At 37.5% G+C, this 12,500-nt stretch overlaps 2 protein-coding genes across 3 annotated transcripts in view; one reads left to right on the forward strand and one right to left on the reverse strand.

The window, feature by feature from the left end:
• Window positions 1-710, forward strand: part of ZNF750 (zinc finger protein 750) — a 9,222-nt gene extending 8,512 nt beyond the window's left edge. For both annotated transcript variants that reach the window (XM_053710284.1, XM_053710277.1), the window contains exon 3: window positions 1-710. This exon is cut by the window's left edge and continues 819 nt beyond it. The gene's annotated coding sequence lies outside the window, so the exon portion shown is untranslated.
• TBCD (tubulin folding cofactor D) overlaps window positions 1-12,500 on the reverse strand; it is a 1,563,032-nt gene that overhangs the window by 1,324,117 nt on the left and 226,415 nt on the right. Inside the window, exon 14 of the mRNA XM_053710319.1 lies at window positions 5,736-5,830. Coding sequence (XP_053566294.1) covers window positions 5,736-5,830 — 95 coding nt within the window. The remainder of the gene's footprint in view (window positions 1-5,735; window positions 5,831-12,500) is intronic.

Consider the following 12,500-nt stretch of genomic DNA (forward strand, 5'->3'; position numbering starts at 1 on the left):
TGGCAGCCAAGGAGTTAAAGCAATAAACACTGATCTTGCTTTGTATTTTACGCACATCCACACTGAAGTGTTAATGCACTAAAGGTATTTGAAGTTTATATTATGTTGTAAATATTGGACTGTAGTGTCCGGTGTAAATAGATTTTGGCAGTAAAAAAATTCAGTTCATTGGATGCTAATATTTAGCTCTAAGGACTTTACAAGAACTTCCACGGTAAGCACGAAATATTAAACAATATAAAGAAAGCACAACAGTTTTATAAATAAAATCTATCAACATATTGTCCACAGGGTGAATCTGAATACATTTACTTGACAAAGTGCCCCAGCTGTAAAATTTGTATATTTCACGATAATATTTAATATTTTTTTAGGAATATTATATAAATTAATTGATCAATTTTGTCTATTTTGAGGGGGAAAACTTAGTTGTTTTTAAATGTCTAAACTGTGTTCTCTGTACAGGATACAAAACACAGCTTCCATGTGATATTTATGATTGTATTTATTTTGCCGCAAACAAACATTGCAGGAGAAAGTCCTGTGTCTGCCGTCTAGCTCTCATGCGTTTTGTTTTGTCGTTGTAATACATTGGCTTTGACGTAAAAACACTGTATCATACAAATGTCACCATTTCTTAGTAACTAACCCCAGTGATCTGTTCAGTTGGTAAAAAAAAGTATCAACCAATAAACTATTTTCTATTAGAATTATCTGTGTTTTTGTTTGATATGGAGAAGCTAAACATTTGGGAACGTATACATTTTGTGCATGGCACCTTTTCTTATCTCTGAATATATTCTCTTTACCTTATATGTAGAACTAATAATCAATATGCAATAGACCTTTTAATTAAAAATAGTCTAAAATCCTGAAGCAAAAAAAAAAAAAGGTAACACCAAGAAAATGGTTTAATTACACACAATGTATACAAATACAGTCTGACAAGTCAGTCAAAATATCACTTATAGCTGCTGGCCAACATATAGCACAAGGATAACAATAAATGCTCCAGATGTGCCCCTACGCAGTTCCTCTCCCCTGCACAACACACACTCCTCCTCTGTAACCAGCACATTCATTCTCACTAGTTTCATCAAATGTTTGTGGTTCAAGCTCAAATCTACATGGTTAATGTACACGTAACATTTATATTGCCATTTTGATGTTAAAATTAAAACTACAAAGTTTGTTTCACCAAAACACCTTAACATTTGTCCAGAGGTGTCTGAGTGAGTGAGTGAGAGAGAGAGAGAGAGAGAGAGAGAGAGAGAGAGAGAGAGAGAGATTATAATGTGGCCGGTCAGTTAAATAGTACAAACCAGAGTGAGCTGTCTATGGGAAGGGTTAACATATATTTTACCCAGGACACAAAAGACACATTTACAGCATGCACATAGTGACTGCTGTTAGCCCCCTGTGACATGGGTTTTATTTACTATACAGTATGTGCTGCACATGCAAACTCAGTCATTTATAGAGACAGCTGGTAAGAAGCACAAGCCTAGCCTGGTCTTATTACCAAGGGGTTGCCCTAATTAATACACCAAATACACTTGTGCAAATTCTGGTATCTTAAAGGGACAGTGAATACTAAAATGGTTATTGTTTAAAAAGATAGCTAATGCCTTTACTACCCAATCCCCCAGCTTTGCACAACCAATTGTAATATACTTTATAAAATTTAAACCTCAAAATTTCTGTCTGTTTCTAAGTCACTACAGACAGCCTTTTATCACGTTTTTTATTTGCTTTTCACAACAGGAGACTGCTATTTCATGTGGGCCATATAGATAACATATCTATCTTTTAAAACAAAAACAATTATGGTGTTGACTGTCCCTTTAAATCCCTTAACCGATTTATCACTTCTGCAAAAAGTTTCCATGTATCAACTACTCTTTCTATAAAGTCAATCTTTAGCAAACTGTTCTCGCGTTCAGTCGAATGGGGGTCCAGGTTCTGTTGAGGAATCTAGAAATGATTTACCCTATCGTATTAAGTATTTTAGCATTATTATTAGTAGTATAAATACTATACCATCCCAGCAGGTGAATCGATTAGAACAACTGGGCCACTTATTAACAAAGCTGAATTACAAGTATAGAAGGGGTGGTCAGTATATTAAAGAGACAATAAAAAACAAAAATAATCTTTCAAAATTAAGCATGTAATTTAAAAAATAAAAACGTTCCAATTTACTCTCAGTAGCAGACTGTGCACAGCCTCTTTATGTACATATGTTCTGAGGCCCCAGCTCCTATTGAGCATGATATTACAGTGTAAACATATACGAGTCTGTGATTGGCTGATGGATGTCACGTGATAGGCAGGGCAGGGAAATGGAAGGACATTTTGAAATGTCAGAAAAAGAAATTTAGAGTATTTGCTATTTCCCTGTCTTCTAGGCATAGATTGATTATGCAACTGTGTTTAACAAGAGAAATGGTTTGCATGTGAAACAGAAGTAACATGTTACAGACATGTCTGTTCCTACACTGCCAACCCTATGCCTAGATGAAGCAATAGACAATACTAATCTAAAAAGAAATGAAAAAATAACCAACTACTTTTGTCTTGTGCAAAATATCAGGCAAAATTAGGAAAGTGTCCTGCAAAAAACTGCTACTCAAGGGAACAAACTATGGGTGTGGCGTCCGTCAAGAAATCATGAGCAAGAGTACACGTGCTTCCGGTGCAGAATTTCAAGTTGCAGGCTACACTGAGAGTTTCTAAGTGCTCATTTTACAAAAAACAAGACTGTATAGCATAAAAAAGACTGAGAGGCAAGCACATATCATACAATGGAGGCAGCTAAAGCACAGCAGTTGGCAGCAGAACTTGAAGTAGAAATGATGGCAGATATGTACAATCAGGGGCACTTTAGGAACTGATTGCTGCCCCTCCACTTAAAACCACATATGAGGTAGCCGAGGTAATCGCATCTGAAGGAATCTTGGGACGTTGAAGATGTCACCATGCATGGGCTTGGTGACCTCAGTATGCCCCAAAACCCATCTATATACTCTCGCTCCCATCCCCTTCGCTCTGCTCATGATCTCCTCCTCTCTTGTTACCTCCTCACATTCCGGTCTACAAGATTTCTCAAGACTGGATCCCATCTTATGGAACTCTCTGCCTAGCTCCACAAGAATCTCCCCTAGTTTTAAAAGCTTCAAGTGCTCCTTGAAGACTCTACTATTGGACGCTTACAACCTACACTAACCTTCCTATCTCCACTGCTATCCCCTAAAACCCCATAGCATGTAAGCCTATGAGCCCAGCTGTTTGTAGTTCACCTTCATAAGAGCCGACTACAACAGTGCAACTCTCGGCAGGACCCTCTATTCCCATTTGATACCTGTAATCATTTTTATATACCACCTAAGTTCATAGCGCTGCAGAACCTGTTGGCGCTCTACAAATACCTGATAATAATAATAATAATAATAATAATAATAATGAGCAAGAGTCAACTTTATACACCCACAAACTTCATTTTTTATATATATAATATTGCCCAGAGGCAAAGCAAACTGAACACAGAGCTACGAATAGCTCCTGGCAAGAGCTGTGAAAAATGTCTGTCATACAATGGAACTGCAGGATTAAAAAAAAATGTACAAAAGAATCCTGATTGCAGCAAGAATAATAAGACATATATATATATATTGCTCCTGCAGCGTTTGTCTTGGCTACTATATCTCACAACAAAATGTGTATATTCTTTGCTTCCGGCAATCAATCTTTTTATTTCAAATTTTTTGCTGGAAAAAAGGGGCTAAAATGGAGTGTGATTAAATAATGAGCAGTACTTGAATACACCAAGGACTTAAAGACAGTGTAATAAAAATGATTAATCTTAAGTGTGGCATAAAACAGAATACACTGGCAATTTAAAGTGTGTGCAAACTACACCTGAATGCTCTATGCTGTAAATACAGGTCAGCATTTTTTGGCTTCTCTTTTCTATAGTGCTTTTGGCTCCCTATTTTTTATTTATGAATTAGACATTATTTACTGTATTGCAACAGATCTGCATACAAAATAAATGTTTTAAAATAAATCACTTAATATACATTGTTCTGCAGTCCCAGGACACACCTCTTGAAGAATCTCTTTAAACAATATTTATCATACTTCCTTTTCTGTAACCAATTAGGAACAGATATAAACAAGATACTCTGTAGGACAACTAATCACTGTGCTACATGTAGGAGTGTCAGGGATCTGTATTCCATATGCACTGCAGCCTCTACAGGAGGAAGCAATAACACTGCAGTTTCCAGAGTTAAATTACAGGAGAAGCTGGTAAAATAAATAATGACAATGCATTGGAAAGTCTGCTTTAGGCATTTTGAGATTAATGTCCCTTCAAGTCATTTAAAGTGAATGTAAATTTTGATGATAAAGTGCCCGGATTTTAAAAATTCGATTAAAAACAGGGGCACTTTAATTCATTAAAATTTACATTTCACCCGTGTTGTGAAAATACTTACCTTTTAATCTTCAAAGCCGCTGCATCGCTTCCTCCCCCCGTCACAAAGCCTCTTCCTGGGTCTAAAATGAGGAATCCGGCTTCCTCCAATCATGGCATTGAATCAGACACTGATTCCCCCGGGAGGTAAGCCATGATTGGAGGATGACTGATCCGTCATTTCTGACGTAGGAAGAGGCTTGCGATGACCGGGGGAAGCTGGAGCGGCTATGAAGATTAAAAGGTATTTTCACAACACAAGTGAAATGTAAATTTTGATGACTTAAAGTGCCCCTGTTTTTAATCGAATATTTAAAAACCAGGCACTTTATCATCAAAATTTACATTCACTTTAAAGGGACAGTAAACACTAAATAAATGCTAGATAGATTGAAGCATTCAAAGAAAAGATTAGTCTGAGAATAATATGTAGATGTAGTTTTTATAGTTTCATTAGCTGTTTAAATAATGACAATTTAAGTGTAAAGTTGTAGTGTCTATAAAACAATGGGAGCTGCCATGTTGTAACTTAGGTTACCTTCTCTGCTGTGGCCAATCAGGGACAGTTATAAATAGGTCACTAGAGTGTGCAGCCAATGGCTGTGTAGAATATAACAGTGTTCTGCACTTCCATTTCTAGCAGGAACTGAAAGGCTAATAATATCAGAATGGAATTACAGAAAAAGGGGACAAAATAAATAATAAAAGTATATTGCAGACTTTTTTTTATATATATACGATTTATCATTTTACATTACAATCTCAAAGTGTTTAATGTCCCTTTAATATATTTCTCAGGTTGATGTAACATTGGCATTATTTGTGCCCTTTACAAATCGTTCTAACATATTTATGTCCTTTGAGAGATTCAGTAACAAATTTGCAATATACTTTCATTATTTATTTTGCCCCCTTTCAGGTAATTTAACTCTGTAATCTGTAAATTTTCTTTCAGAGCTGGAAACGCACCCTGCTGACTTCTCAAGGCTAATCCTGCTACATACAAGTGGTGGGTGTAGTTTGGCTATTAAAACAATTGCAGTAAGCAATATGTCAATTTATTTTAAAATGTTTAGACTTGTCTGGTGTGTTATTTTATAGCAACACAACAGAAATATATTGTTGTTATTACAAGGTGCTTTCAGTCCCTTTATTTTGCAACAGGCTAACAAATCTGATCTTTTAAAATGAGCCACACAAATACCTTCCCCCAGGGCTGATAATGTTTCTCTAACTAGGTGAAATGTAAAATACTAACCATTAGGAAGACGAGAAGGAAGCAAAAGTCCTCTTCTTCCCAACTCCGCCAGAGCCAAGCACCCCCCGTGCCACGCGTTATTGGTTTCCTGAAAACTAAACACAGATCACATTGATATCACATTGGTAACTACCCCAGAGTTCTTGGTACAAGACCAACAAGTAACACTTATAACAGGGGTAGACTAGTAAAAACGCTATGTCAGAGTCAATGCTATGCGCATGACATGCTCCTAATCACATTAGGACAAGGGTAGCTGATTGGAGGATATGCTTGTATTCCACTCCTGATGGACTCCCAGCCATTTCCTCATAGAGGGGCGTTTGTTAACATTAGCAGACAGCATTTTACTCGTTAAATAATCAGATGCAGCTCAGGTTAGTTTCAGCTGTACACTTCCAAGCCACTAAACACTGTAACATACTCAGGTAACTATTACTGTTATCTTCTAGTCCAATCCAAATCATTACCTGCTAATTCAATTTTGTGTCCTTATTAAAGGGATATGAAACCAAATGTTTTCTTTCATGATTAAGACAAAGCAGCAATTATAAACAACTTTCTAATTTACTCCTAAATTTTCTTCATTCTCTTGGTATCTTTATTTGAAAAATGTAAGCATAGGAGCCAGCTCATTTTTTACTAAATGTAGCAACCAATCAGGGTGCTGAACCAAAAATGGGTCAAGAGAACAAAGAACAATAATAAGAGTAAATTAGAAAGTTGCTTAAAATTGCTCTATCTGAATCATAAGAGGAAAAAAATTGGGTTTCATGTCCCTTTAAAATATATATTATTTATGGGTCATCAGCATTTTTCCACATACTTAGAACACATGAATATTTGTTCATTAATGACGTTGTCGTAGGATTTTACACGGACCTTCGTGGTGTTTCCATACGGCTAGATTTGGAGTTTTGTCGGTAACGACCCGAAAAACTAACGCCGGCTTTTTTCTGGCCGCACCATAAAAATAACTCTGGTATTGAGAGTCCACATAAAGGCTGCGTTAGGCTCCAAAAAAGGAGCGTAGAGCATTTTTAACGCAGCTTCAACTCTCAATACCAGAGTTGCTTACGCAAGCGGCTAGCCTCAAAAACGTGCTCGTGCACGATTCTCCCATAGGAAACATTGGGGCTGTTTGAGCTGAAAAAAAACTAACACCTGCAAAAAAGCCGCGTTCAGCTCCTAACGCAGCCCCATTGTTTGCTATGCGGAAACACCTCCTAAGTCTGCACCTAACACCCTAACATGTACCCCGAGTCTAAACACCCCTAACCTTACACTTATTAACCCCTAATCTGCCGCCCCCGCTATCGCTGACACCTGCATTTTATTTTTAACCCCTAATCTGCCGCTCCGTAAACCGCCGCTACTTACATTATCCTTATGTACCCCTAATCTGCTGCCCCTAACACCGCCGACCCCTATATTATATTTATTAACCCCTAATCTGCCCCCCACAACGTCGCCTCCACCTGCCTACACTTATTAACCCCTAATCTGCCAAGCGGACCTGAGCGCTACTATAATAAAGTTATTAACCCCTAATCCGCCTAACTAACCCTATAATAAATAGTATTAACCCCTAATCTGCCCTCCATAACATCGCCGACACCTAACTTCAATTATTAACCCCTAATCTGCCGACTGGAGCTCACCGCTATTCTAATAAATGTATTAACCCCTAAAGCTAAGTCTAACCCTAACACTAACACCCCCCTAAGTTAAATATAATTTACATCTAACGAAATTAATTATCTCTTATTAAATAAATTATTCCTATTTAAAGCTAAATACTTACCTGTAAAATAAATCCTAATATAGCTACAATATAAATTATAATTATATTATAGCTATTTTAGGATTAATATTTATTTTACAGGTAACTTTGTATTTATTTTAACCAGGTACAATAGCTATTAAATAGTTAAGAACTATTTAATAGCTAAAATAGTTAAAATAATTACAAAATTACCTGTAAAATAAATCCTAACCTAAGTTACAATTAAACCTAACACTACACTATCAATAAATTAATTAAATAAAATACCTACAATTACCTACAATTAACCTAACACTACACTATCAATAAATTAATTAAATACAATTCCTACAAATAACTACAATGAAATAAACTAACTAAAGTACAAAAAATAAAAAAGAACTAAGTTACAAAAAATAAAAAAATATTTACAAACATAAGAAAAATATTACAACAATTTTAAACTAATTACACCTACTCTAAGCCCCCTAATAAAATAACAAAGACCCCCAAAATAAAAAATGCCCTACCCTATTCTAAATTACTACAGTTCAAAGCTCTTTTACCTTACCAGCCCTGAACAGGGCCCTTTGCGGGGCATGCCCCAAAGAATTCAGCTCTTTTGCCTGTAAAAAAATAAACATACAATAACCCCCCCCAACATTACAACCCACCACCCACATACCCCTAATCTAACCCAACCCCCCCTTAAATAAACCTAACACTAAGCCCCTGAAGATCTTCCTACCTTATCTTCACCATACCAGGTTCACCGATCCGTCCTAAAGAGCTCCTCCGATGTCCTGATCCAAGCCCAAGCGGGGGGCTGAAGAGGTCCATGATCCGGCTGAAGTCTTCATCCAAGCGGGAGCTGAAGAGGTCCATGATCCGGATGAAGTCTTCATCCAAGCGGGAGCTGAAGAGGTCCATGATCCGGATGAAGTCTTCTATCAACGGCATCTTCAATCTTCTTTCTTCCGGATCCATCTTGCAGACCTCCGACGCGGAACATCCTCTTTTCCCGACGCCTACTAGCCGAATGACTGTTCCGATCAGCCAATAGAATGCAAGCTCAATCTGATTGGCTGATTGGATCAGCCAATCGGATTGAACTTGATTCTGATTGGCTGATTCCATCAGCCAATGAGAATATTCCTACCTTAATTCCGATTGGCTGATAGAATCCTATCAGCCAATCGGAATTCGAGGGACGCCATCTTGGATGACGTCTTTTAAAGGAACCGTCATTCGGCTAGTAGGCGTCGGGAGAAGAGGATGTTCCGCGTCGGAGGTCTGCAAGATGGATCCGGAAGAAAGAAGATTGAAGATGCCATTGATAGAAGACTTCATCCGGATCATGGACCTCTTCAGCTCCCGCTTGGATGAAGACTTCATCTGGATCATGGACCTCTTCAGCTCCCGCTTGGATGAAGACTTCAGCCGGATCATGGACCTCTTCAGCCCCCCGCTTGGGCTTAGATCAGGACATCGGAGGAGCTCTTTAGGACGGATCGGTGAACCTGGTATGGTGAAGATAAGGTAGGAAGATCTTCAGGGGCTTAGTGTTAGGTTTATTTAAGGGGGGTTTGGGTTAGATTAGGGGTATGTGGGTGGTGGGTTGTAATGTTGGGGGGGGGGGGTATTGTATGTTTATTTTTTTACAGGCAAAAGAGCTGAATTCTTTGGGGCATGCCCCGCAAAGGGCCCTGTTCAGGGCTGGTAAGGTAAAAGAGCTTTGAACTGTAGTAATTTAGAATAGGGTAGGGCATTTTTTATTTTGGGGGTCTTTGTTATTTTATTAGGGGGCTTAGAGTAGGTGTAATTAGTTTAAAATTGTTGTAATATTTTTCTTATGTTTGTAAATATTTTTTTATTTTTTGTAACTTAGTTCTTTTTTATTTTTTGTACTTTAGTTAGTTTATTTCATTGTAGTTATTTGTAGGAATTGTATTTAATTAATTTATTGATAGTGTAGTGTTAGGTTTAATTGTAACTTAGGTTAGGATTTATTTTACAGGTAATTTTGTAATTATTTTAGCTATTAAATAGTTCTTAACTATTTAATAGCTATTGTACCTGGTTAAAATAAATACAAAGTTACCTGTAAAATAAATATTAATCCTAAAATAGCTATAATATAATTATAATTTATATTGTAGCTATATTAGGATTTATTTTACAGGTAAGTATTTAGCTTTAAATAGGAATAATTTATTTAATAAGAGATAATTAATTTCGTTAGATGTAAATTATATTTAACTTAGGGGGGTGTTAGTGTTAGGGTTAGACTTAGCTTTAGGGGTTAATACATTTATTAGAATAGCGGTGAGCTCCAGTCGGCAGATTAGGGGTTAATGTTTGAAGTTAGGTGTCGGCGATGTTAGGGAGGGCAGATTAGGGGTTAATACTATTTATTATAGGGTTAGTGAGGCGGATTAGGGGTTAATAAGTGTAGGCAGGTGAAGGCGACGTTGTGGGGGGCAGGTTAGGGGTTAATAAATATAATATAGGGGTCGGCGGTGTTAGGGGCAGCAGATTAGGGGTACATAAGTATAACGTAGGTGGCGGTCGGCAGATTAGGGGTTAAAAAAATTTAATCGAGTGGCGGCGATGTGGGGGGACCTCGGTTTAGGGGTACATAGGTAGTTTATGGGTGTTAGTGTACTTTAGAGTACAGTAGTTAAGAGCTTTATGAACCGGCGTTAGCCCAGAAAGCTCTTAACTACTGACTTTTTTCCTGCGGCTGGAGTTTTGTCGTTAGATGTCTAACGCTCACTTCAGACACGACTCTAAATACCGGAGTTAGAAAAATCCCATTGAAAAGATAGGATACGCAATTTACGTAAGGGGATCTGCGGTATGGAAAAGTCGCGGCTGAAAAGTGAGCGTTAGACCCTATTTTGAGTGACTCCAAATACCGGAGGTAGCCTAAAACCAGCGTTAGGAGCCTCTAACGCTGGTTTTCACGGCTAACGCCAAACTCCAAATCTAGGCCATAGTCTTGTTTTGCAGACCTATAAACTACAAATGGCCACTAAACAGATAATCAAAAACAAATACAGATTTGTACCTTATTTGATAATGTTAGTTCATATGGCAGTAAACTTCAAAATATGCTGATTGCTAACAGAACTACCACACTCATCCTAGTATGACACAGTCATATGTGCAATGTAGTCATATGTGTTAACATGACCATGTAAGGTGATATGACAATCTGTAACCATGCCACGTAGTTATGTAAGGTGATATGACAATCTGTAACCATGCTACGTAGTTATGTAAGGTGATATGACAATCTGTAACCATGCCACGTAGTGATGTAAAGTGATATGACAATCTGTAACCATGCCACGTAGTGATGTAAAGTGATATGACAATCTGTAACCATGCCACGTAGTGATGTAAAGTGATATGACAATCTGTAACCATGCCACGTAGTGATGTAAAGTGATATGACAATCTGTAACCATGCCACGTAGTGATGTAAAGTGATATAACAATCTGTAACCATGCCACGTAGTGATGTAAAGTGATATGACAATCTGTAACCATGCCACGTAGTGATGTAAAGTGATATGACAATCTGTAACCATGCCACGTAGTGATGTAAAGTGATATGACAATCTGTAACCATGCCACATAGTCATGTAAAGTGATATGACAATCTGTAACCATGCCACGTAGTCATGTAAAGTGATATGACAATCTGTAACCATGCCACATAGTGATGTAAAGTGATATGACAATCTGTAACCATGCCACGTAGTGATGTAAAGTGATATGACAATCTGTAACCATGCCACGTAGTGATGTAAAGTGATATGACAATCTGTAACCATGCCACGTAGTCATGTAAAGTGATATAACAATCTGTAACCATGCCACGTAGTGATGTAAAGTGATATAACAATCTGTAACCATTCCACGTAGTGATGTAAAGTGATATGACAATCTGTAACCATGCCACATAGTCATGTAAAGTGATATGACAATCTGTAACCATGCCACGTAGTGATGTAAAGTGATATGACAATCTGTAACCATGCCACGTAGTGATGTAAAGTGATATGACAATCTGTAACCATGCCACATAGTCATGTAAAGTGATATGACAATCTGTAACCATGCCACGTAGTGATGTAAAGTGATATGACAATCTGTAACCATGCCACATAGTCATGTAAAGTGATATGACAATCTGTAACCATGCCACGTAGTGATGTAAAGTGATATGACAATCTGTAACCATGCCACGTAGTGATGTAAAGTGATATGACAATCTGTAACCATGCCACGTAGTCATGTAAAGTGCCACCACTGTATGAGGTAACATGACAGTATGACTGAATGGCTTTAAATCTAAAAACTACTTTGAAAGTAATGCAACGTCCTTTACACAATTCTTCTAAATGACTGTAATAGACCCAGAGTGGCAAATGATAAGAATGAATACAAGGCAGCCAATGGTGACTGTATAGAAATATATAAAAGAGTAGGCCAGAAATAACAAGGAAACTTCACCAGATAGAGCACAAGAAAGCCGTGTCTGCATTATCTCCATTGTTAAAGGGATATGAAACTCAAAAGTTTTCTTTCATGATTCAGATAGAGGAGCAATTTTAAGCAACTTTCTAATTTACTCCTATTATCAAATTTCCTTCGTTCTCTTGGTATCTTTATTAAAAAGCAGGAATATAAGCTTAGGAGCAGGCCCATTTTTGGTTTAACACCCTGGGTAGCTACCAATCAGCAAGCGCTACCCAGGTGCTGAACCAAAAATGAGCCGGCTCCTAATATTATATTCCTGCTTTTCAAATAAAGATACTAAGAGAACAAAGAAAAAATGATAATAGGAGCTAATTAGAAAGTTGCTTAAAGGGCCATGATACCCAAATACTGAAACACTTGAAAGTGACAGGCCAGGGAGCGTGCCTCATGCACACTCATGTTGTTATTTCCCTATTCAGTTTAAGAAACTTTACTATGAAATCTCATGA

Source organism: Bombina bombina, chromosome 1 (genome assembly GCF_027579735.1).
Source record: "Bombina bombina isolate aBomBom1 chromosome 1, aBomBom1.pri, whole genome shotgun sequence".
Taxonomy (NCBI): domain Eukaryota; kingdom Metazoa; phylum Chordata; class Amphibia; order Anura; family Bombinatoridae; genus Bombina; species Bombina bombina.